The 26,109-nt window shown below is 41.0% G+C and overlaps 1 protein-coding gene across 1 annotated transcript in view; it reads left to right on the top strand.

Moving 5' to 3' along the window:
• The window catches only part of KCNN2 (potassium calcium-activated channel subfamily N member 2), a 136,013-nt gene that overhangs the window by 33,133 nt on the left and 76,771 nt on the right, over positions 1 to 26,109 (top strand). Inside the window, exon 4 of the mRNA XM_084778411.1 lies at positions 3,067 to 3,485. Coding sequence (XP_084634537.1) covers positions 3,067 to 3,485 — 419 coding nt within the window. The remainder of the gene's footprint in view (positions 1 to 3,066; positions 3,486 to 26,109) is intronic.

Here is a 26,109-nt window from a genome sequence, read left to right as displayed (position 1 = left end):
GTTTGTACCTTTAAACCCAACACCCTTCACTCTGTCCCTGGCCATTTAACTCAGCCACTCCAGTGTTCTTTTCTTCTTTGAGCATAATGAGCTGTTCTGAAGCCACTACCTTCACCTATGCTTTTCACCATGCATGCTTGGGATGCCCTTTACATGATGGGCTGTTTTTCTTATCAGGATCTGCATCAAATGGTGCTCCCCAGAGTCTTCCCTGATGACCATATCTGCAGCCATGTCAGATTTATCCTTCCCCATTTTATCTTCTGTTTGTTTCTTTCATTGCAACATCCAGAGGCCTAATTACTTTATTAAATTGCTTCAAGTCATCTTGACGTTTTCTTTCCTGATCAAAGTTAATTTCAGTGGGCAGACTCTCTGTCTACTGTGAATTCTACAACATGGCCAGGAAGGAGCCCAGCCCTGGCACCTGGTGTTTAGAATTCCACATGGATGATTGTATGAACGGGAAAAAAAATGTTATTTTTGTTCTGGGGAGAAGAAAGTACTTCTTCCTGACAACACTTCAATGCATACTATCAAGCTCAAAATAAGTTATCTGAGAATAAAAAATGAACTGTGAGTAGAATAGATAATAAAAAGTTATGAAATAGAAACTTCCCTAGAGAAGTTACCGAAGAAGAAAATTATCTAGATTTCCTGTGTAATTTCAAAATCTCACAAGTGCAATGACTTATCAGTCAGTACATCTGGTGTAAGTTTGCAGAATGTTTTGAGTTACACTTTGGTGTTCTCATCTTCCATGAGTGTGTTTAAAGAACACTACGACCTTTGCAACAGTCAGGATGGTCATCTTTGAGGTAGAAGTGTCAAAGCAGCTGCTGCAACAAGCATCTGTTGGCATCTGATAGGTAGAAGTGGTCCCTGTGTCAACCTTCAGAGATAGGCAGGGGTGCAAGTGTCATTGTCCTCCGTGAAAACGCCAGAAGGAGGTATAGCAGCACCCGTAATGCAACAAGGGAGGTTTAGATTTGGAGGTGATGTGAAATCTAGTCTTGAGTAAGGAAGAGTCTGCTAGATAAAGGCTTTCTAGGCTACAAGACATAGTGTAGAAGACACAGAAGGAGGCACAGGGTGCAGGCTCTGTGATTTACAACCACAGGAGCTATGAGGAAAAGCCATGAGTGATGGAGTAGGAGCTAGGCAAGACCGTACAGCACAGTGCCTTGTCTGCTTTCCCATCGGGCAATGGAGGGATTTTGAACACTATTGTTCCTGATAGTAATAGGATTATGTAATTTACATTTCCATGTGACTGTTAGATGATGAGGGTTATTTCCAAGAGGAGGGGTCCAGGGAGGGTCAGTCAAAGGATGAGCAGTGACCCCCAAAGTCTGGAAGGAGACTGAAGTCCCTGAGAGTAACAGAGATGACAAGAACAAAGCAATGCAGAAGCCAGGGGAAGAGTGTTTTTTGTTTTGTTTTGTTTGTTGTTTGTTTGTTTGTTTTTTCCTGAAGAAGAGAATGACAAAGAAAGTAAAAGTTAATGCCAGAAGACTGCTTTCCACAGTGCAGATATGTTAGTAATCTGCCAGCACGGCAGAGGGCCCAATGGCAGGGAAATCCTCCTGGAATTGAAGAAGTCCCAGAAACCCACCTCCATCCAGTGCAGACAGCTGGCCTTGCTTCTCCTTTGTGTCTTTTGTATTGGTTTTGGTAAGTGGTAATGATGTGGACTTATTTCCATATTTCCCTAAGTGGGACAGCACACAGGTGCTAGGGAAAGGAGGGTTTGGTGTGGCATTGCTTTAGACACAGGAAGCATGGCACAGAAGCTAGGAGAAAGGGTACAGTGGGCTTGGGAGTGAGAGTGTGTGTGGCCGTTTAAAGACCCTTTGGAGTTGTGCAACCCTCAGCCCCTTCAGAGGTAGGTTTCGGTTTTAAAGTCTGCCCTGTCAGTTGGAAGCAAGTTGTAAAGAAAGTAGACCCTTTAAATATTGACATCATTTTGATAAAAATGTCTGATGACTTTCTATCTCTGTGAATCAAGTATCACACAGAAGAGGCACTTTTGTCCTGAAATTACTATTTTTGCAAAGTATCAGTAAAGGAAGGGTCCTGGGAGAGAAGTAACACAAATGGACTAACTAACAAGAACCGAGATCTGCCCTGTCTCTGTGGGTGGGAAGTTCATTCCTCTAGAAGAGACCACAATGTGGATCTTTTCCCACCCACTCTGCAGCTTGCTCACCTGAGAAGGCAAATGTGTTCTTTCTGGTTGTTTAGTCTTAGTTAGGCTGGATACTTAGCAGAAGGAGGAAAAGACATCTTCCTTGGTACAAAGCACTGTTGGCATCAGGGCAGATGGATCTTCCTAGTACACGGGCCTACAGCATGAGAGCAGGATTTACACCCATGGATTACTGAACTCAAACGCCAGGACCCCCCACAAGTCGTCATGGCAGCAAGAAAGGCAAACACATACTTCTGAGTTCTTTTGGTAGTTCATGGACAGCCAGGGTCTGGGATATAAACAGCCAGTTCTTAATTGTGCAATCAAAGATGACAAAAAATAACGAAAGGTAGTCTTTTTTGAGGAAGAATTTAATAAGATATAAGAACAATAATACGGAAACTACAATAAATGTTTCTGCCATATTTATCTGTGGTTTCTTGTGATTTTCCTGAGCCCTAGAATAAGATTTCTCATAAGGGTGCTCATGTGTCGCTACATTCTAGGGCTGAACTGACTGCAGAGGCACTGTAAGTAGAGCCGTGCATGGGCGGAAACACCGTCCCTTCAACAGGAGAGCAGGCTGTTACAAAGCAAGTCCGCTGTGTGATTGTCCAGTAATGTGGACTCCCAAACAGTTGAGCTCCTCTAAAGCTAGCCGTTCATTTTAGTTTTTGCAGAAGGGAATTCCCCCATTGATACCGTTGCCTTCTTCTATAAATAGTATACCTGGCTAGAATTTACAAGCTGTAAGCTTTAGCTTGCCCAGTTGCTAAGCATCACCCGTTATGTCTTTTTTTTTTTTTTTAAGTTGTGCGCTAACACTTGTGGAGCATCCATGCCATACTGAAGCCGCTTTTCTACTTTTTTTTCAGTTATTCATGGTGGACAATGGAGCAGATGACTGGAGAATAGCCATGACTTATGAGCGTATTTTCTTCATCTGCTTGGAAATACTGGTGTGTGCTATTCATCCCATACCTGGGAATTACACGTTCACATGGACAGCCCGGCTTGCCTTCTCCTATGCCCCCTCCACAACCACCGCTGATGTGGATATTATTTTATCTATACCAATGTTCTTAAGACTCTATCTGATTGCCAGAGTCATGCTTTTACACAGCAAACTTTTCACCGATGCCTCCTCTAGAAGCATTGGGGCACTTAATAAGATAAACTTCAATACGCGTTTTGTTATGAAGACTTTAATGACTATCTGCCCAGGAACTGTGCTCTTGGTTTTTAGTATCTCGTTATGGATAATTGCCGCATGGACTGTCCGGGCTTGTGAAAGGTAAGTTTGTTTCTTTTCCTGAGAAAATAATTTGCCATAGACTATCTACAGAAGTGAGAGGAAGATCATGATGTGCCCAAGTTTTGAAAAATTTACTGTTGTTCAAATAGCAGTAACAGCCAGGCGTGGTGGCGCACGACTTTAATCCCAGCACATGGGAGGGAGAGGCAGGTGGATCACTGTGAGTTCGAGGCCACCCTGGTCTACAAAGTGAGTCCAGGACAGCCAAGGCTACACAGAGAGACCCTGTCTGAAAACAAAACAAAACAAAACAAAAAACAAACAAATAACAGTAACAAAGCTTTCCAAGACTTTTCCTGCATAGAGCTAATGTGTTAATGGTTGTATGTTTTACTGTGACTTAGTCAGTTTTCCGTAGATGGTTGTCTTTGAAATCTATCAAAATTCAGAGACCAGGATTTTTTGTGGTTACTCTGTGTTGGAAATGTAACATTGATGTGAAACTTCTGGTTTGACTATTGTTGATATGGAAAGTCTTGGAAAAGTGTTGATGCCACATGTTTGACTCTAGGGGACCTGTGGTTGGGTTTTGTTAACTGTAGCTCCAATTCATTATTACTGTGTGCATGATTAATTGTTGACCTGATGGACGTGTGAGTTGATTTCTATTGAATATCCAAGAATGAATAGAAAGAGACAGTTGTGTGTTTCTTTTTTAAAAGTTCTAGTGTTTTGGCATGTGTGTTTGCTCTCAGGATTGAGAACCTCCTCACAGAGTCTGAGTTCATCAGTTATATCATCAACAAGGTTCACTTTGCAAATAAAATACATTTATGAATAGCCTAAAGAAAGAGCTATTTAGCAATGGATGGTGACTGTGGTTATATGACTCTGGGTGGAAAAACTCAAGGTGAAATAAGCACATGAGAGATAGGGCTGGGTTCTAGTGTTCTTTCTTTTACAGGAAAACAACATTTCACAAAGTCACCGTCCACGTCGTGACTGGGCGAGCCTCAATTTAAAACTCTTCCATCCTTTTCGTATTTTCTCTTTTATTTTTTCTGGAATGAATAATATTTCCTTTACTTGATGTTTCGATTTGCTTAGGGTTCCTCTCCCTACTTTGGCTCAGTTTTATGTATCCTTACGTCTCTAAACCACCCCCATTCTATAAGCCTCCCTCTTTCTCTTTAGACATTTAAGCATTCCTACATTTTCCCCTTGAGACAGTGACTTTTGAAACCCTTCTCTTCTGCTGCAGTTATGTTGGGGACGATTCTTTGCCGTGTATGTGTGCATGTGTGTGTCCATGGCACAAGTGTGTGTGTGTGCGTGCGTGCATGCATGCATGTGTGTGTGTGTGTGTGTGTGTTGCCTCTTTCTCTATTCCTTTACTTATTTACTGTGGCTGTCCCCATTTTGTGATAATTTCTAAGAAAATTCAGTGTGTGTAAGAGTGACCTTCACAACGTGCTGTCTGTATGATGGTGTTAATAGTATGGGTGGATATAAAAATTCCAGATTGGAAAGTCATTTTTCAGAATAGTGAAGAATTTCATTTCCCTGTGTGTTCAGAGTACCACAGTCTTATTCCATTTTTATTTTAACCTGTTTTTTTTTCCTTTCTGAAAGCCTCAAGGATTGGCATTCTAAAATTGTTCAAGGGTATGAATCTGTTTGAGTCTATGGTACTGGAAACTTTCTCTGCCAGTTCATTATTGTAATTCTTGTTCTTTGGTTATCAGAAAGGAAATTGATTTCTTAATGCCCCTGGATTTTGTTGTGTGGAATGGTCTTCATATATTAGTTTTTAAAAATTAAAAAAAAATTCATCTGTGCTTTGCTTTATATCTTACAATACAACTTCAGTTTAATGTTTAACTTTTTTATTAGGTGTCAGTGATATACCTAAGTGGTAGAGCCTTTGCCTAGCATAGCTGGGCTCTATATTCAATCTTCATGACAATGAAAACAAACAAACAAAGAAATTATCATAAATATGTATTTGAAACTAAGTTGGCCATGCCATCTATTAAATTCCAGTGTCTAACTTTTGACCCCACATATTCATTTGGGTTTGATAGCTTCCTGCTTCTTTTCTGTTGTTATATACTTTTTTATTTATCTGTCAATGCTAGGGGTGCTTTTAAATTCTTTTCTCCTCGCATTTTGTTCATGACCCCTAAGACACATTATGTCTTCTTTTTGGTTGAAAGTTTAGAAGCTTTCCTTATGCTTGGGTGTCCTTGGCTGCATGACTATACTGAGGCACATGTAGGAAACAGTCCGTTGAAAGCTTTGGGTTTCTATCTAGGACTGGGCAACTGTTGCCTTCACTGGGGGAGATGTGGTTGGAGAAAAGGAACAGCATATTTTATATTTCCTCTGGAAATCTGACCATCCCGTGAGCAATCATTGCTATTCCCTCATCATTAAGGCCAAAGTATGGATGCCAGCTATTGTGTGGGGATTTCTGTAAATCCAGGGGAAAAGAGATGTTCCTTCCTGCAGTGGGCTGGTGTGGGCCATACTGGGGTCATGGGCAGGTCCCCTGGATCCTGAGGGCTTCCTGTTTTAACAAGTTTATACAATTCTGCTTTCTTGAGTTGGTCAAAGATCAGCTTTGTGTTGCCCCTCCTTCATTTTCCCTTTATATTTTTTTTTTCTAATTTGCTTAAAGTTCATCTAAGGTCATCCTTAGAGGGTTAGGAGAAGGAGCCACATGGAACACGCATGCTGGGTGAGTTCTTTTGCTTTTCTGCAAATGTTCCAGTGGCTGGGCTTTAATGTCCTGCGGCTGAATCTATCTGGTACTTTTCTACCTAAGTATAGCATTTGAGGGGTTAAAGTGTTCCATTTGGTTTTGGTTGATTTTTGTTGTACTGGGGGTTGAACGCAGCACTTAACAGACAAATATTCTACTACAAAGCTATGTTCTTTGTTTCCCAAATGTTCTTTTTAAATAGAGGTACACTTCTTATGGTAATGCTTGTCACATAGGAATCACGGTATTTCCAAGCTTATGATGTTTTCTAGAGTAGATGTATCTGCCAAATTGAAGAATGAAGCTTAAAAACTCAGTAGACGTACCTATTCTGATTGTAAGGATTACGTCAGCATTTCTGCCTAGCAGTATGACTGTGGTGGGTAAAAGCATCCTTAGTAACACTTGCAAGGGTTTGCGTGGTCTCTAGTGTGACTGTTTCTAAAGACTAATATAAATTGCCTGAAAATTGTTCACCTGCCATGCATTTTCTTTTTTTAAAGTGGTTCATATCACCATTTTACCCTAAATATAGAAATTCGGAGGCAAACTGTGCCAGCTTACAGCAGTCCAAGGGATATGTGTTTTTGTCGTGCTGGGATTGTAAAATGCCAGCCATTCCTGTCTTCATCAACAGACAGCGAAAAGAGGAAGTGTTCATTACTTGGGGAAAATGAGTCTGCAACCAGTATTAACAAAAATGAATGAACAGATCTATGGTTTTGTGGGAAAGGGACAGGTGCTCGGGATTGCAACCACAAGACTGAGTCACAGTTTGCAATTTAGAGGGTGGGTGACCTCAGGCTAAGGCACATTACTTCTTCTTGCTCATGTTTTTTCATTTGTAATCCAAATGGTTTCATTAGCTGTTGTCCAGCTTAGCATTTTATAATTAACACCACTGTGAAAAGAAATAAAATCATTACCCAGCATTTTAGTAGATTTTTCTACATTTTTTTTCCAGCAAATTTCCCATTCTGCTTTGAGGAAAAAAAAAAAATCTAGATTCTGACTTTAAGATGTTAAAGATATGAACCTGTTGGTGCTGGGCTCCACAGCACTGCACTTTGATAGGTTGTGGGTTTCTGTAATGGTCTGTCTGTTGGAAAGAGAAGTTTCCTTGGTGATGGGTGATGACTAGGTTTATCTGTGGGTGTGTGGACAAGTATTCAGAATGTAGTTAGGGATTATTCTGGCTTAGTGCAGTGGCAGTTGTAGGTTCTTCTCCAAGATTGTGTCTCCTATGAATGTCAGAAGCTACACCCATAAAGTCTCACCAGCATGGCTCTCTAAACTTGAGTTGAACAGGACAACAGCAGTAGACATTCTAATGTGCACAGAGAAAAGCCTGGAAGCCTCAGCCCTACACAAAGGTCTACAGGCAGCTAAGGAATGCCAAGAGCAGGAGAAATAGTCTTCCCCAAGGAACAGCAAGCACCCCAGGTGGTTATCCAGTACCACTGGTCATCCCTGAAAACATACAGTCAGGAACTATTACACAGACTGAGGAGATTGTATTTAAGCACATTTATGTGTATACATATACATATATGCCATGTAACAACAATCAGTTGAAAAGGAGGCCATGAATTTGAAAGAGAGCAAGGAAGGATATATGAGCAAGTGTGGAAGGAGGAAAGGTTAAGTTACATAATTATATTATAAGATCAAAAAATAAAAATGTAAGCCAGGTGGTGGTGCCTCACGCCTTTAATCCCAGCATTTGGGAGGCAGAGGCAGGTGGATCACTGGGAGTTTGAGGCCAGCCTGGTCTACAAAGTGAGTCCAGGACAGTTAAGACTACACAGAGAAACCCTATTCTCGAGAAACCAAAGCAAACAAATAAATAGAAAAATAAAAATTTAAATATGCAAGTATATGTTATGCCACAAAGTTTCTATTTTAAATGTTTTTTTCACAAGCCTGCCTTTCTTTCTCCTTGATGTTGAGTTGTCTCTCTGCCTTCGCTCTTTTCTTCATTCCCTCATTTCTTCCCTCCTCCCTGCATTCTCTCCTTCCCGTCCATCTTTCTTCTTCTTTTTTTTTTTAATTATCGTATACTGTTTTATATCAGCAGAACTCTCTTATTTGTTTGATCTGAGTGAACTACACAGTTTTATTGTTGGCCCATCTAAGTGCCCTCTTTATGGTAAAAGGAGGAATTCATACCTTATAGACACTCTCTTCTAAGTTAACTATAAGAATTCCAGGGACATGTGGAGCCAGGAGATAGGATTGAGCTATGAAGTATACTGTACCTGAGTGTGGTTCCCAGCACCCTTGCCAAGTGACTCACAGCCATCTGTAACTCAAGCTCCGAAGCATCTCTTGCCTTCTTCTGGCCCTGCAGGTACCTGCACTTATCCATACACAGACAAACACATATGAGCACAATTAAAAACAAAGCAAATCTTTAAAAACATTGTTCTAAGATTGTTTTAAGTTTGAGAGAGTCAGGTGGCTTTCTGGAGAAGAGTGTGTTGCAGACTTATCTCTGTCCTTCTACTAAACTGAAAGCTTCTAGCAGTTTCTTTAAAGTGTTCTCTATTGATGGAGAAGGTGTCCCATAGGGGAATCTCTTTTTCATCCCTGGCATATCATATGCACAACATTTATTTGCTTGTGAATATAAGTATATATGTATATACTGTACTATCTACTCTATAAATGTGTGTATTATATATAGTATGTATATATCAATGGTTTTCAACCTTCCCTATGCTAAGAACCTTTATTATAGTTCCTCATTTTGTGGTTACCCCCAACAATAAAATTATTTCTGTTGCTACTTCTTAACTGTAATTATGTTGTTATGAATTGTAATTATTCACAATACAGGATTTCTGATATATGACCCTTATGAAAGGGTCATTCAACTCCCAAAGCATTGAAAACTGCTGGGATTTATATATATGTATATGTGTGTGTATAAATATGTATATACACACAATATACATATATATAATGATTTTATAATTATATATACTATATATAATATATACAATGATATATATATTATGTAATATATATAATGATTTTATAATGATAACATTATATTTCTATATCTTATACATGTATGTACAGATATATGCAAATAGTTACTGACTCTTATTTATTTGGGTGAACAATAGGTAGAAGCAGAGAAGGCAGGATTCCAGTATTATTTCAGTCGCCTTCATTGGTTAGTAAACATCTACCTTGGGCTAAAAGAGAAAAAAACACACTTTGGTTCTGGTGTAGCCCAGTGTCCAAGTGAGCATCTGTTCCAAAGCAAGCCAAGAAGTATGACATTATACTGGTAAATGGTCTGACGTTCTGAGTGGCTCAGACCAGACCAGGGCATCTCATCGGGATATGTCTAGGAGAAACTTCTTGGGTACTTGTAACACAGAAGAAACTGGACTACCCAAGCTTAACTCCCTGGACTTTGGGAAGTACCCAGTCCTTATTTGCACCTCCTCAGACTTCTCTAGTTTTGTAGAGATAGCCTACTCCATGGTCAAGTTAGCATAGTAGCTCTGGCAATCCTGTGTATGGGGGCTAGTGCTGTGTCTTGCTAGGAAACTCATCTTGTCATCTTGTTTTTGTTGTTATTGTTATCATTATCAGCACCAGGGCTTGCAGAATGACTACCACGTAATGTGCACCAGGAATTCCAACGGGGGAAAGGATACTTGTTTGGCTGCATCTTCTGGGGGCACATTCGTAGTGTATGTTAATACTGAAGTGTAAGAGACCAAGAAGGATTGCAGCCTTCTGCAGTTTAAGAGTTAATAAGATGAAATGCGCATGTATTCAGTATATTCTTCGCTCTTCTTTTGACCAAAGTTTAGTCATTTGGAAGAGAGGGCTAAGCTGAAGGTGGAGAAAAGAGGGGAAGACTGGTGCTAGAGACTCTGGTGCTAGTGTTTCCAGGCAGATGTCACACTGTGCTTCCGTAATGAATCGGAGGAGGAGTCAGGAATGGGTCGGTCCCAGAGAAACAGCCGTGTAGTTAGGATATCAACAGCCAGACAACTTCATGTTCAGATTTATCTCATTGTCTGATCTGTAATTGTGTTTAAATCAGTTAACTCATTTGCGTTCTGGAAAACAAATTTGAATTGGTTTCATCTTGAAAGTGGGAGAGGTAAAGAAGTGACCAGTGACCTTGGGTGTGCTGATCTCCCAGAGCTGCTTTGTAAATGGGGTAATGAAGTTCCGGTACCAACACCCAACAGATAAAAGTTAACGCGTTATTTATCTTTCTAATTATCGACCATAATCTGAGAACCAGAGACTCCCGTTCCAATATGTTCATGATGTTAATAAGTTTGTTATAATATTACCCCAATGGAGTGTTTAATTTATATTCTTCTTTGTGAGCAACAGTTTCACTAATATTCCTTTACAATGTACCTTCAAAAGTTTTTTTAAGTCAATAAATGAATTCTGAAATGCATCCGAAATGTTATTCTTATATAGCATCTGGTGGAATATTACAGGTAAATCATACTCCATAATAAAATAACACACAGTGTAAGTGTTACGTAAGGATCTGTCTTCTGACATCACTGTATTGAATGGTTGTTGAAAGAATGCCCTATCTACTCCAGGGCCACACACCACTAGGGTTTCCTGAGGGAAAAGAGCACTGTGTTTTGTAAGTAGCTAGCCTTTCATCCTTTTAGCCTTGCTCATAGATGATACATGGGATCCTATTCTCTGTGGATTATGGGCTCTGAATCATGTCCATTTATACAGCAGAACGAATCCTCTCCAGTCAGCGTTGCACTGATACCCTTTCCTGGATGCATCCATCAGTCTACACATTTAAGATCATTCATTGCTTGGCCTTTGTAGAGCATGCTGTAAAATAATGCCATTGGTAGGTTGCATTGTGTGGCCTGAATTCTAGTCTTCATTTTGCTTTCTTCACAAAAGTTTGAACTTTCCCTTTTCATGCGATATATGCTAACTTTTGAGGGGAGGAAGGATAAATGGCATGTGGGTGCCTCACCTTTTCTATTATGGTTTTTATTGTTCATATCAGATTACATGTAGGAAAATGTGACGGAGTTATACATTTTACAATGGTGGCTCATTTTCCCAGTCTACTAGGCCAAGATTTTATCTTATTTTCAGAAGAGTCACCTAGAGGACTGCTTTGTTTTAAACCCTGGCCTTTAGGGATGCCAGTTTCTATCTGATGTATGTAAATTTGAAACATGGCATTTATGATGGAATTTCTTTAATATTTGCCGAAGTGTCATTAGCTATGCATTGTGATACTAAACAGCATGCTGCTGACTGGGTTTATTACAGAGTACTGAAAATTTAAATTATTTTTCACCTCTTCAACTTTCAGCTGTTGCGGAGTCAACACCAAGCATTCCATCAATGGATTTGTAATATGTGGTTGATGGTAATTTAATACTCTGTAAATGTATACTTCCAGGGTCTGATTCATACAATACAGATACAGTGTTTCCATGCTCATAAGTGAGTCACAGCTTTAAAATGGCCCTTTCAAGTTACAAAAGTCAGCACTTTAGAAGCCTTCTGCATACACCAGCGACTTGCAAAACGTTGATGCTAAGTGTCATATCCCCAAGCAAATTGGTCATTACAGTCTTTTGAAAAGAAAAGCATGGGACCAAACTCCTGCTTCTCTTCCTTTACTCCTATAGTAGATCTGTTTGGGGAGGAGGGGGGTCTACCTCTGAGGGAATGGCCAAGAAAAGTATTTGGAGCAGGTGGCTTTGATATACTTGTTTCAAGAATGAGGGCTGGAAAATGTCTTCTGTGGTTCTTAGAGCAGGACAATTGGAAGTTAAACAGTGTAGGCATCCGACCTCAGTGGACACGCTGATATCGTAGGCAGTTCGTAGCAGCCTTCCCACCCTCACATCTACACTCAAGGCCAGATCTTATGAAGTATGACCTCTGTCTACTTCCCAGCTTTGGGAAATTCCTGATTTATCCACGTGGAATGGATATTTACTGTGCATATGAAGGCTTGGCCAGCAAACTCATGCAGTTCAGTTTTGTTGGACCAATTTGATTTTTTAAGAAAATTAATATCTTTCTTTGATTCCAGGCAGGATTAGAGGGAAACAGTATATGATGTTTGCCCATAAACTTTCTGCCTTCTATTTCTGGTTTGTTTGTTTTTTTCCAAGTGCTACGCATGAAACCCAGGTCTTTGAACATGCCAAATGGTGTCTATACTGGTTACTGATGGATTTTATTCTTTCATTATTAATGCCTCTTTACTCAAAAATTATATTAAAATAGAGGAGGAAATTTTTTTTTACTTTTTATTATTAATTTATTCTTGTTACATCTCAATGGTTATCCCATCCCTTGTATCCTCCCATTCTTCCCTCCCTCCCATTTTCCCCTTATTCCCCTCCCCTATGACTGTTCCTGAGGGGGATGACCTCCCCCTGTATATGCTCATAGGGTATCAAGTCTTTTCTCGGTAACCTGCTGTCCTTCCTCTGAGTGCCACCAGGTCTCCCCCTCCAGGGGACATGGTCAAATGTGAGGCACCAGAGTACTTGAGAAAGTCATATCCCACTCTCCACTCAACTGTGGAAAATGTTCTGACCATTGGCTAGATCTGGGTAGGGGTTTAAAGTTTACCACCTATATTGTCCTTGGCTGGTGCCTTAGTTTGAGCGGGACCCCTGTGCCCAAATCTGCCTATCATAATGTTCTACTTGTAGGCTTCTAGGACACTCTGGATCCTTCTACTTTGCTATTCTCCCATGCTTCTCTCATCTTGAGTCCCATAGGATGTCCTCCCCTCTGTCTCAGTTTCCTGGTAAGTGAAGGCTTTCGTGGGACATGCCCCTTGGGCTAATATGCAGATATAAGTGAGTATATACCATTTAAGTCTTTCTGCTTCTGGGTTAACTCACTCATTATTATCATTTCTAGCTCAATCCATTTATCCACAGATTTTGGGAATTCCTTGTTTTTAATAGCTGTGTAGTATTCCATAGTATATATGTACCACAGTTTCTTTATCCATTCTTCTACTGAGGGACACTTAGGCTGTTTCCATGATCTGGCTATTATGAATAAGGCTGCTATGAACATGGTTGAGCAAATTTTCTTGTTGTGTGCTGGAGCATCTTCTGGGTATAGTCCAAGGAGTGGAATAGCTGGGTCTTGCGGAAGCCCTATTCCCAGTTTTCTGAGATAGCACCAGATAGATTTCCAAAGTGGTTGTACTAGTTTGCATTCCCACCAGCAATGAAGGAGTGTTGAGGAGGAAATTTTTAAGGCAAATTCTTTTCTGTGAAATAAAATTCATACATTTTTGGGTACGCACTAAGCTTAGACAATCTGCCTCATATTGTCACAGTCAACTTTTATAATCTTATTGCATGTTACAAACTTGCTTAGTATTCGTAGGGAGAACATGAGGACTTAGATTTCTATCCCAGAGCTGCTGGTAGGCAATAAAATACCTACTGATTATCAGGACATCTGCTTGGCTTTGCTCCAATAAAGAGAAGCAGGAACTGCTTCTCGTCTAGTTTGCTGGCTGGCAGGACAGCATCTAGCTCATGGGTGGCTTCTGAGATCCCAGCAAGGACAACAACAGTCCTTGAACTTTCCCACCCTGCCAGTGGCAACCCTCCTTGGTCCCAGATCAAAAACACTCATGGATTAATAAAAACTCTGATCACTGCCAAATTCCCAGGGATGCTAGAAAAAACCCAGTAACAAGATATGGAAACTTAGTGTGGAGCTAAAGTCAAAGGCACTTAGATCACTTGGCCATTGTTCAATCCTTAATAAAAAGTATGAAATTTAAAAAAAAAACTTAATTATCAAGAGTTTTAGTACAATGTTTAGCTAGAGTATATAAAAGTGAATATAAATGTGAAATAAAACTGTTTTAAAAAACAGTTATAATGAAGCATAATTTTTATTTAATAAAATCTACCAGGTTTGGGTGGTTTAGTGATGTGGGCTGATGCAGTCACTCCACAATACAGTCTATGGAGACAGATTTGCCTTTCTAAGACACTCAGATGACTAAGATCAGTTAACACAGTGGGTAATACTCTTATCTACACCTCTCCCTCTCTCCCTCTCTCCCTCTCTCCCTCTCCCGCTCTGTATCTGGTTTTAGCCCTCAAATGCAATTGTCACTTTGGTCAAGTTTCTTTTAGGGGAGATGGTGTGAATCTTTTGACTATCTAGGTGGGTATTTCAGATTTTTTCTTTTTTTTTTATTATTTTTCGGTTTTTACATATACATTTATAAATTATATATATACCTATAGCAAGAAGAACTAGAAAACAATCAGGAATTATATGAATGTTACATTCATAGTGTTTTTAGCTTTTTATATTTGGCAACTTCGAAGAAAACATCTTGTCTTGGGGTATCTAAAATTCTGAATGGAAATCAATATCTATCATATCTCATCTTTATCAATTTAAAACATCATCTATCTAGCCTTAAAAGCATCTTAACCCCAAAACAACTAAGGTTAATTGTTAAACTAAACCATCTGGTCTTCAACTCCATCAGAGACTTGAGAAGGAATAAAATTAATTATCTGAGTAGACAGGAAGTGCAGGTTAGGTTAGCAGGTTCCAAAATGAGAAAATGACAGAAACTCAATAATACCATGGGTCAGACATATTTTTAAGAACTGTATCAGTATCAAAATTTTCCCAGTTTTTTTCTCACCATGATTCTTTATCAACACAACATCGCTATTTTATGCATTTGTGTTATATTAAGTGTTAAGAGTAACCCAGAGATAACTTAAAATATATAGGTTGCATAGGTGATATACAAAAATTATGGCTTTTTATGTAACGGCCACAAGCTACATTCCCCCCTTAGACACCAGGAAGGACTGTATCATTTCTTGCATCTGGCTTCTTTTACTTGGCTTAAACATGATACTTACCTCAGTTATAGCGTGTCTCACAGTGTGTTCCTTTTTATTGGTGAACAGGGTTCTATTATAAGAACATTTTCTCCAACTATTTATCAGCTAATACCCATTTAGATGGCTTCCTGGTTTTGATATTAGAAGTACAGTTTTGTGAATTTCGTACAAAAGTCTCTGAGTAAACTTGGACCAGTATTTGATAGGCATGTGGTAACTTATGATTGGTTAGGAAAAAGAAGAAAGATGCCATGTTAGAAAGGTTCCCTGTGGTAAGGAACAAGGAAGATTCCTGTGGTCAGTAGTCAGTGCTATATGCAAAAAACAAAAAAACAAAAAACGAAAACAAAAACCACTTTTATGTGGGGCCCAGTGTTAAAGGCAGTTATCACCATGAGTTCTGTCCTTGGGACGTGCATAGTGAAAGGAGATAACCAGCTGTCTCAAGTTGTCTTGTGCTCTCCACACATATATTATGATGTGCACCTTGCACCTAGTAAATAAATGCCCTTTCTGATGTTCCTATTAGGTTGGATAGGTCAGTTTTGAGGTATCCTTTGAGGGTCAGCAGTCTCCTTCCTTCATCTTGGGCAGATAGAGGTAAAAAGTGGTACCAACATCAAGCTCATTGGTGGAAAACAAAACAAAACAAAACAAAACAACAACAACACACAAAAAAACCTGACCAAAACCAAAATCTTTTTTTTTAAAGATTTATTTATTTATTATTATGTATACAGTGTTCTGCCTGCATGTACACCTGCAGGCCAGAAGAGGGCATCAGATCACATTACAGGTGGTTATGAACCACCATGTGGTTGCTGGGAATTGAACTCAGGACCTCTGGAAGAGCAGGCAGATGCTCTTAACCACTGAGCCATCTCTCCAGCCCAAAACCAAAATCTTACCTGGTAACCATCTTGATCCTCATGAAACTCTTTAACAAACTCATTCATGTACAGGCTCACATGCTTTCTACCAGGCCAAGAGTCAGACCAACTAGTATAGCCTGAGGAGGATCTGCTGGCAAGTGCTTTTTGCACAGATGTGTACCAGTCAGGTAGAAGGATGCCTCCTGGATGGAAGCACTTAATGCCTCAAAAATTACACCCTGTAGGGTTCTTATGAAGAGAATCACTAATGAGAATCTATGTCAAATGCGTATGTTAAAGTGGCTATCATCTTTTAGAGGAGGGAGCCTTTGCAAGTGATTAGTTTCTTGATTTAGCGAGTTAATGTGGGTTAATGAAGAGCTGTGTGTTATTTTAGAATATCTGAAGCAGTGGTGGAAATGGCAGTTGTTGAATATTTGAAGATTGCAGACACACTGGTCTTCAGAATCTGAAGCCTCCCTCTGTGCTGGGCAGTAAAAGGCCTCGCAGAGATGTGGCAGGCATGGTGCAGCTCTGTTTGAAGCCCTGCCCTGTGTTCAGTATGAAGAATTTCTGTTTAGTCTGCTGGAGCACACAGACTTCAGACAGAGTTCCTCTGTCTTTTATGTTGGCTGTTGCTTCAAGGGCTCTCAACTGAGTGCAGCCGGAGTCATTGCTGGAATTACAGAAGAAAGGCAGAAGGGACACTGTTCTAAGGAGGCTTTAGTGACAGAGCCCCAAAGCAGAAAGGAAGACCCAGATGGGTGTGAATGGCCCTGGTTCAAATGTCTCTTTCCTTCCTTAAAGCTGCCTGTTGGAGAGTACGGCTGTCGTGTCCTCTGCCCTCACCCCCAGCCTTCTGTGCGTGTAATTCCCTGAGCACATCAACAGTAACCGGCAACCTGATGTGGCTCTTGCTGTGAACACATGGGGAATTCTGCTCCTGGTGGCTACACAACTGAGGATCTCGGGCTGAGTCTGGGAGTGTGCCTTTAACCTACGTGCTCTGGAGTCTGAGACAGGAGTCAGACTAGGCTACTGATGGAATTCAAAGCCAGCCTGAGCTATATAGTATAAAGAGAGCTTTTCTCAAAAGAGCTCTACTTCCCCCAGAAAGAATGCTTTAAATTCCCACCATAGCCTCAGCAGGAAAGAAGCCATTGTGAGGTTTAAGCCAGCAACTTCATCCAAGAGCATCTTTAAGTTACCATAGGTGTCTTTGAAAGATAATTTTTACACATAATTCTCAATCTGGTTTTACTTTCTAAATGATTTTTATCAGGTCTGGTTTTGTCTAAATTTGTGTTTATTATGGATCTTTTTTTTTTTTTGAAGGAAATATAGCAGAAACTGAGGGAATGAAAATTTTATTTTTAGTGTACTCAGCTAGGTAATCGAGGGACAGACAAACTATATAGCCTCCGGGTCAGATCTCAACTACTACTTGCTTTTGAAAAGTACAGAAGCCAAGAATAGTTTTTGCATTCTTAAATTGAAGGGGGCAGAAAAGACTGTGAAGCAGAGACCACAGAGAGTCTAGAAAAGCTGGAATATTTCTTTACCAGCCTATAATGGTGCAAATTCATTGACCCTGATCTGTGGAGACCTCTTCTGTTTATATTTTGTTACAAGCAGAGTGTGGTAATACACATCTTTGGGGGGGGGGCGGGGAATTAAGCAGTGGTTTTATACTTTGCTGCATCTTAAATCAGATAAGATCCCTCCCTCCACACATTATCTCTAGAACCAAATATAAATGTCTGGTCAAATACTGACATCGGGACAAATAATGATACGTGCAAGTAGCAAATATGGATGTTAATTAGTGTTCTAAGCCACTTAGGATAATCCTAAGAGATTAGTGCCCATTAGATGCCCTGAGGATAATCCTAAGAGTTTAATGCCCACTAGATGCCAGCTTCATTCATTTCTTGTCCTTGTAGGCAAACCTGCATCCCCTGTCCACTCAAAGAAAATACAGCATGTTATGATATGAAAGAGTTGCTCCAGACTCATGGGAATTAGAACCTCCTAGATTGTAATTCCACTGACCTTGGCTTTCATTATAAATGAACTGTTAGAATTCCAAAGTCTGGACAATGTAGAGGACTGGGTCTTGGAAATGAAGCCCTCAGTCATTGAAAATTGGTAAGGTGGACTTTAACTAGGAAAGTAATCCCATCTCACATCACTCTAGTCTTAGTGATATGTGGACTGAGCTACACATATGTCAAAAGCTGGCTCTATACCTGTTCTTGGGCAGTGATAAAGGGAATTTCTTCTTTTCTTTAATTTTTCGAGACAGGGTTTCTCTGTGGTGCCTTGGCTGGCCTTGACTCGTTCTGTAGACCAGGCTGGCCTCGAACTCACAGAGATCTGCCTGCCTCTGCCTCCCCGTGTGCTGCCATTGGTTACAGGTGTGTGCCACTGCACCTGGTGGGAATTATTTTCTTATTAAGTAATGGGGTGTTGCAATACACATCACTTCTGCCATATGGCTTCCAACTGCAAGCTTTCATCTGCCAAATGAAGACCCTGCTTCTTAACAAAGTTGACAAGCAAGTGATTGCAGTGGTCTCTGGTATGTTTCCTCTCTCTCTCTCTCTCTCTCTCTCTCTCTCTCTCTCTCTCTCTCTCTCTCTCTCTCTCACACACACACAAAACAAAAACAAAAAAAAAAAAAAAACTCTATAGGGCTGAGAATTTTATGTTGAATAACCTGAACATCAAATAGACTCAGCAAGTCTCTCTCCCCCTTTGTGTGTGCTTGCGTGTGTGTGAAAATAAAAAAGTCATCGATTTGAGGGGGAGCTGGGGGGATGGGGAAGGGCTGGAAGTAGGATACATAGGAGGGGCTGCAGTGAGGGATGGGAACAGAGGAAATTACATAATTAGATTTTAATTGTAAATTGTTTCTGTAGACCTTTAGTGAGGTTTGGTTGCTGTACTTCTTAACCATTGCTACCTTCTTCATAAACATAATATTTATTTCCTGAGAATGTGATGGAAGAAGACCTGTGGTTTGACAGAGATATCAGTGATCTGGGACAATGTTGTGGTTATGGTTGCACGCTTGCATTAAGAAGTTGCACGCACAAAAGGTTTTTATGAGAGATGGGGCTTGTAATGGTGAGCTTGGCTGATATGAACTTCATTTTACAGTCAAGTATCAGTTTCATTCTTTACCTTCTTCATTCCATGTTACCCTCCCGACAGGCTATGCATTTGGTTTATGCAGACCAACGCTGCCCTCGCCCGAAAGGCCGTTGTTTCATAGCAGTTTTCAAGCTATGTAAGGCTAATGTCCCTCTTTCTTCTTTGTTTTTGATGGGGATGTTTTTCATACTTAGATAGATCAGGATGTGCAGAAATTGCGTCTATGCATCTTTCTCAAAATTCTTGATAATTTGAATGCTGTAGGTTTCTGTGCTTTTCCAGTATAGCCAGAAGTTGCCTTAACTAGGTTTTAAAAATCTATTTTGTATATGTCCTTGGATATCCTTATCTAATCTCTCTCTCTTCCTCTCCCTCCCTGCACCCCCCCCCACACACACACACAAAGAGAAAGAGACAGAAAAACAGAGACAGAGAGATTAGTTATTAAGGGGTCATCTTGTCTGGAAAGGCAAACCTGAGGTATAAACATGAATGCAGAACAATACTTTAAAAAAAAAAAGCCAAAACCAAACATTCGTAGTCTTAAATGCTCTTAAAATAAATTACATCTAAGGGCCTAGAGAGATGACTCAATGGTGAAGAGCACTGGTTGCCCTTGCAGAAGGATTGAGTTTGGGTCTCAGCACCTACATGACAGTATATAGCCTCCTATAGCTCTGTCTCTTGGGATTAGACTTTCTGCATGCATATGGTGCTTGTCCATGCAGCAAACACTCATACACATTAAAAAAAAATATTTAAAACTAAATAAATTGCGACAAATCATGCACAGATAAGTATATTATATTTAAATAGAATGCGTCTACAGTTTGCCTACCTTGAGTCAAAGATAACCAAATAGGAAACAAAGCTTTGAACTACCACTGTGTTATCCAGCTTTGTGTTATCGCTATTACTCACTGATATTTGACTAAAGCAGTTGCGCTATTAGCACTTGGATCCCATACTCATGAGGAGACTGTCTGTGTACAAGTCTGCTAGGGAGAGCATCACTCCATCTAGGGGAGACCTTGGACTGGAAGTGCAGATACGGACAAATCAGAGGGTTGTGCAGACATGTCCAACTGCTAAAGGTTAGAAAACACTTATGTGTGTAAAATAAATTTGCTGACAGCGAACCTCCAATGTGATGGGTTAGGAGATGGAGCCTTTGCGGTGTGATTAGGTCATGAAGGCAAAGCTCCCTTTAACAGGGATAAGCACCCTTGAAAGACACCTAGGGAACTGCCTCATTCCCTTCAACCCTGTGAAGACACAGGGAAGATGTTTTTCTATGAAGCCAGAAGCAGCTCGTGCCAACTGAATCTGCCTCCAACTCTTACTAGGACTCCCCAGCCCAGTGAGAAATCTATGGCTGTTGTTTATAAATCACCGTGAAATTATTATAGCACCCTAAAGAGGTGAAGGCACTTACTTGTCATAACAAAAGAGAAGAGACTGTGCACATAGGATGTTGAGGACTATAAATAGATAGGCATTCAAAAGGAAGAAAAGGTCCAGTCCTTATCAGGGTTATAAACGCCTATTGGTGAGTCTTGCCATGTTTCTCCTGCTATTTGTGCTGAGCACAGCCATAGGCTGTTTTCTTGGGACAAAACACTGCTATACACTCACAAGTGACTGGCCCTTGTCTGATGTTAATGGCTCAGGAAGAAGAGTTTCTTAATACTAGTTGGCATTTTACTAGACAAATAATTATCACTTGTGTCATCATTTGAGGCCATAGATTTTATGAATCTTGTGGCTGTTACTGGTTGTGCAGATAGTACCTTAAAAGCTGAAAGCTACAAACCATATTGTGTGGGAGCAGAGTGTGGGAGCAGAGGAGTATGTATGTCCCCAGGACCCAGCATATGAGCTGGTGTGAAGCCAGTATTCAATGAGTATCTTCTCCATGGTGAAGCTCCTGAGAAAAACAATCATAGTGTTTTTGTTTGTTTGTTTTCTCCTGTTTCCTCAATCATGATGGACTACAGTTTAACTGATTCCAACTCAACTGCGTGAGTGTAGGGTCTTCTAAGATTCTGAGCCCTTTTTTTGTGGGGGAGGCTCTCTCCTTCATGTGACTTGAGAAAGCTAATACAGGAGTATTGCTAAGTGACCTACCTCAGACTCAGAGCCCCTGTTATATTTCTCTCTTCCCCCATGCTTACACACCATTGACAAATCAACAAGACACCTCAGAGGCACAGTGTTGATACATTTCACTAAAGGACGGAGGTGACGTGATTTGAGAACAAGTCTTGTGTGTATTGACTCAGCCTAGATAAAAAAGTATGAAGTGATGTTTCTTTTTCCTACAAATATTTGGGAAACAAAGATCTGAATGTTATCGAGTCACAGGAAGAAAAAAAAAAAGTCAGGGAACTTCAGCTCACTCACTGAAAAGACAAGTATCCTTCAACTGTGCTGGTGAGGTGAGTCTACCCAAGTCTACTTAACTTTCATCTCTATCGGCTCTGTGATTCCAAAATTTCACTGAAAAGATAAAACAATAAGGAGGGCTATTTAAAAAATATTGTTTGTTTCATAGACAATGCTAAATACTTTATGAAAAAAGAATAGAAAAGAGCTGGTGTATTGATTTACACTTACCATCCCAGTACTTGGGAGGTGGAGGCAGGAGGATCCTATGTCAAAAAGTAAGTTCCATGCAGGTCTGGGAGACAATGTGAGACCCTTTCTCAAAACAAAAGCACTACTCATGCTCAATTAAAATATTACATAAAATGTTTTGGATCTCATACGAGACGTCATTAGGCCGAAGCTCACTTTGGTTTTTCCTCATTACAGCTTGACAACTTTTAAAAAAAAGATGCAATGTTTTTAATGATATATTTAGTTGGAGATTTTGTCCATGGTTCCTAAGAGCCTCTTTCCTAAGAAATAAGGTATGAAATATCACTGTTTGTATGCCATCTATCTGTCAGTCTCTCTGTCTAGGTAGCTACCCACTTGTCTGATTGAGACTTACTAGTTTGCTGAAGGAAGGCTGTGACTAAGCAGGCCAGGCCTTCCCAGCTCAGATAATTTTTGTCTTTGTGCTTCTGTGATGACTTAAACACCCTGAAGCTACTCTGGAGATGTATACTTAGTACAGTGATTACATTTTGTTAATCCGTGTGCACTCTTTTGCACCGTTGAGTCATATATAGCATGGTCCAGCATCATAATAAAATGTAATCATTAATTCTAATGAGTTTGAGTCACACATTTCCTTTACTGTAGCAGCAGATCTAACGTAATGAGCGTGAACAAGAAAAGGTTGATTTGGGCTCTCGGTTTGGAGGTTGCAGTCCCCGGCCAGTTGGCCTGGCTTTGCTGGGGCTGTGGCACTGGCGAATAACCTGCTATACTCAAGGCAATGAGGAAGCAGAAAGAAACAGAGGAAGACAGTGAGTGATCTGGGTCGCTATGTCACCTTCAAGGGCGCAGTCCTAATTACCTAACATATTTCAGTAGACCTTGACAAAGTTCTCACCACCTCCTAATAAAGCTAACGAGGACTGAACCATTAATATGTGGGACCTGGAGGGACATGTAGCATGTATATAAACCACACATGAGTCAGCTCCATGAGAAAACAAACAAACAAACAAACAAACATGTTTGTGCCTGATGCTCACTCGCCCCTAAAAATGGAAGTCATTATCTCCTGCTTCCTTAGCGAGGGCAGTGTCTCATGCAGGTGGGCAAAAATGAATCCATGAGGACCAACAAACAAAGTTTATACTTTACGTATGAAATATCGACATAAAGGACAAAATGAGAGTCATAACATCTTGTGTCACTGAAGTCTATTGTCACAGGAAAAAAAATGAATGAGTGAAACTGCTCCTTTGGGAATGAAAACTTAGCAACCATTGCTAGGTGCAGATGATCATTACCATGTGTCAAATGCAGAGCTAGAGGCACCGAGGGTTAAGGGAGCCCTCACTTCACTTAACTTGGCAGTTAGGCTGAGAGGCTGGGCCTCAGACCACGGCTCGCATGACCCCAAAGACCTTAACTCACTGCTAATGCACTAGAGGACTCCATTCACTGCCAACTAGGCAGACTCTGGGGACTTTGAAGCCTAGACTGTGTTCCTAAATTTTAATCAAATGTTGAGGAGTGCTGTGGCAGAGTAGCGGAAGGGAGAAGGGGGCAGGAGAGGCGGGCAGGGAGGTCTGTTAAGAGCATTTCTAAGCAGGCTATGCCATGCAGATGTGCCCGGGGATGGTGAACGTGTCAGATACAGTTTACTTATTTCTATCGTAGCCAGCCTAGACTTTTTTTTTTTTTAGTTGCAGAAATTCCAGAGTTTATAATAGATGCTCCGCTATAAATTTAAAGCTCTTGCACGTACTTTTGCCCTATGACATAGGCACAAGGCAACTCTGTATGAGTAGATCACTGCCCTCATAGCTTGCTTTCTTTTCCTTTTCACTTCTCTGTCCCGGAGACTCTTAATCCCTCAATACAGGAGCCACCGAGTTCTTACTGAGGTAAATGTAGTTACCACACGTTCATGTGGTGCTAACGGCACAGGTAGAAGTGATGTGTAAGTCTTGGTACTAGCTAGGGCCCTTCGCATACACTTAGCCAGAACTTCTGGCATCTCTCTCCTGAGATTGAGACCCTGACCCATGAACAGCACACCTCCTTGCCACTTGTGCATCAGGACACACCACAGGGGGATTGTCTGTTCCCACCGCTGAGGATGCTGCCTCCGCACACCCTCTGGAACTGCTGATCCTCCAAGACAAGAAAGGATTAGGAGGCATGTTAACGTTGGTTCATTTTAGACTTCATCTAATGAAAGTGATGATTTATTCAGGGCAGGAAATATCCAGAACACGAGGATAACAAAGAAAGGGGACATGCTTCGGAACGGGGTGGCTTTCACATTTCAGAGCCCAGTAGGGCAGTCTTCGTAGGACTCCCTGCAATGGGATTGACTGAACAGCAAAGCTTTAGGCCATGAGGTAGGAATCCTGTCAGGTGGGGATCACTTGACGTTAGGATCAGATATGAAGGGCAATTATGGCATAATCTTCTCTGGGGCTTTTAAAAAACATATAGGACGGAATCCTGTCAACCGTGAGGTTGGGCTCTTTGTACCTTGGGAGCAAACACATGCTGCCCAAAGTTTCTTATGCCCGTGAGTCTCTGAATGATAAAAGAGTGTTCGTTTGCACTTGTTCTTAAGTATCTCTAGTATCTCTTAAATATTGGGTTGTAGACAGCAGCTGGTGGTAGACAGCATAGATCCCAGATCCCTCTGTAAAGAGAGGGCCTCGTCTGGGATCCAGAATCTGTTCCCCACCTGTTTGGGGCCTTGTGGAACTTACCAGACTTCTTTGTACCTTTGCTTACTTTGTTTTGTAAACTGGCTGTAAAACAATACCTGCTTTGTATGGGCCTTCTCAAGATGCAGCTGTTTTATTTATTTTTTTTGTTTGTTTGTTGTATTTTTTGAGACAGGGCTCACTGTAGCATCTTATACTGGTCCCAAACATATCACCTTCCTGCCTCGGCTTCTGGAGTGGTGAGATTATAAGAAAACCTACCACAGCCAGCTTTCAGTAATTTCTACCTTTAACATGCTACTTAAGAACTTGTTAAATAGAATCTTTAAAATACCTTATCTAAGGAATTTGTTGTCATTGAGTAGCTTTGAATATTTTAAATTGTATACATAAATCGCTATACATGAGAAAATGATTTAAGCAAACTTGGTGCTTTCAAAGCATTTCCTGCTTAGAGGTTCAGGTATTTGCAAAGCACGTTAGAATTGAAGAGAGCCCCAAGAAACAAAACCTGCTCCCTTTAGAGTGTTTGGTTCCTTGACACCCATGGGCTGGACAGCACGTTAGTGTTACACTCTGTAACCCACACTGGCTGCCCGTGAGGACAGTGTTCTTCCAGAAGCTTTCTCAGATGGTGGCTCCCATCACCCAAACACCTCACTTTGCTCCTGACCGGAAGCATCCTTCTCCTTCCTCTTAAAAGACCCCAGCCCTTTGGCGGCATGTGCAGATGGGCCCTGCTATAACCCTCTGCTTTTCTCTCTGAGGACATGCCTCACTCCTCATAGCTTTCTCAGCTGTCTCTCCTCCACTGTGGTCATCTCTGTGATGGTTTTGGTGTCCCCACAGACAGTGTGTCTTCCCTCCAGCCTCCCAGGTCCTCGGCCTCCCTGTTTTTGTCTGCTGTTCCACCGGAGGCTCCAGAACTCTGGAACTAACCTAGACCTTCACCCATGCTTTGTGTGTGAAGTCTCCTGAGGGTCATCCTGCTAGGGGGGATAGAGTGGAGCCTAAGGCTCTGCATTTCCTATGGGCTCCCAAGCCGTGACTCCAAAGTCTCTAGCTCAAGGCACCCAGATTCTGAACACTGTTTTGAAAAACATTTCTTTCCCAGTGAGGAACTCCAGACCTCCCTACTCGGCTTCCAGGATGCACGGTGTTAACTCCTCTGATTGCACATTCATAGCACCTTCTCTCCCTCAAGCCAGGTGGCAAAAGTCAACTATCAACCTAATCCTCCCTCTGTATCCAGCATCAGATGTTGGCTGGAGGAAACATATGTAACTTGTTTGCAGGGCTCTCAGGTTTTTCCTACTGCAAAGTCTGTTGGGTCTTCCACAGAGTTGTATCGGGTTCATCCGTTTCCCAGTTCTATTGGTTGCCATTCTTGTCCAGGTTGCCACTGTTTCTCATTCATAACGGGGAAGGAGTATGAATTGCTGTCTGTCTGGACATATGGTCATGCTTGAGCCACTTAACAGATACCTCTGGAGATTATAAATAAGATCATGTTGCATATCTAGTCAGAGCCATCTCTTATTTCCTATTACATTTTTTGAACAAAGCCAAAGGCCATAATTCTCCATGATCTGTCTTCACCATCACCAAGCCTGGTTCAGCCTCGGGGCCTTTGCACTTCCCTCTGCTTATAAT

This window comes from Acomys minous (genome assembly GCF_964271855.1).
Source record: "Acomys minous genome assembly, chromosome: 4".
In the NCBI taxonomy this organism is placed as follows: domain Eukaryota; kingdom Metazoa; phylum Chordata; class Mammalia; order Rodentia; family Muridae; genus Acomys; species Acomys minous.
This window is presented reverse-complemented; position numbering and strand designations above follow the sequence as displayed.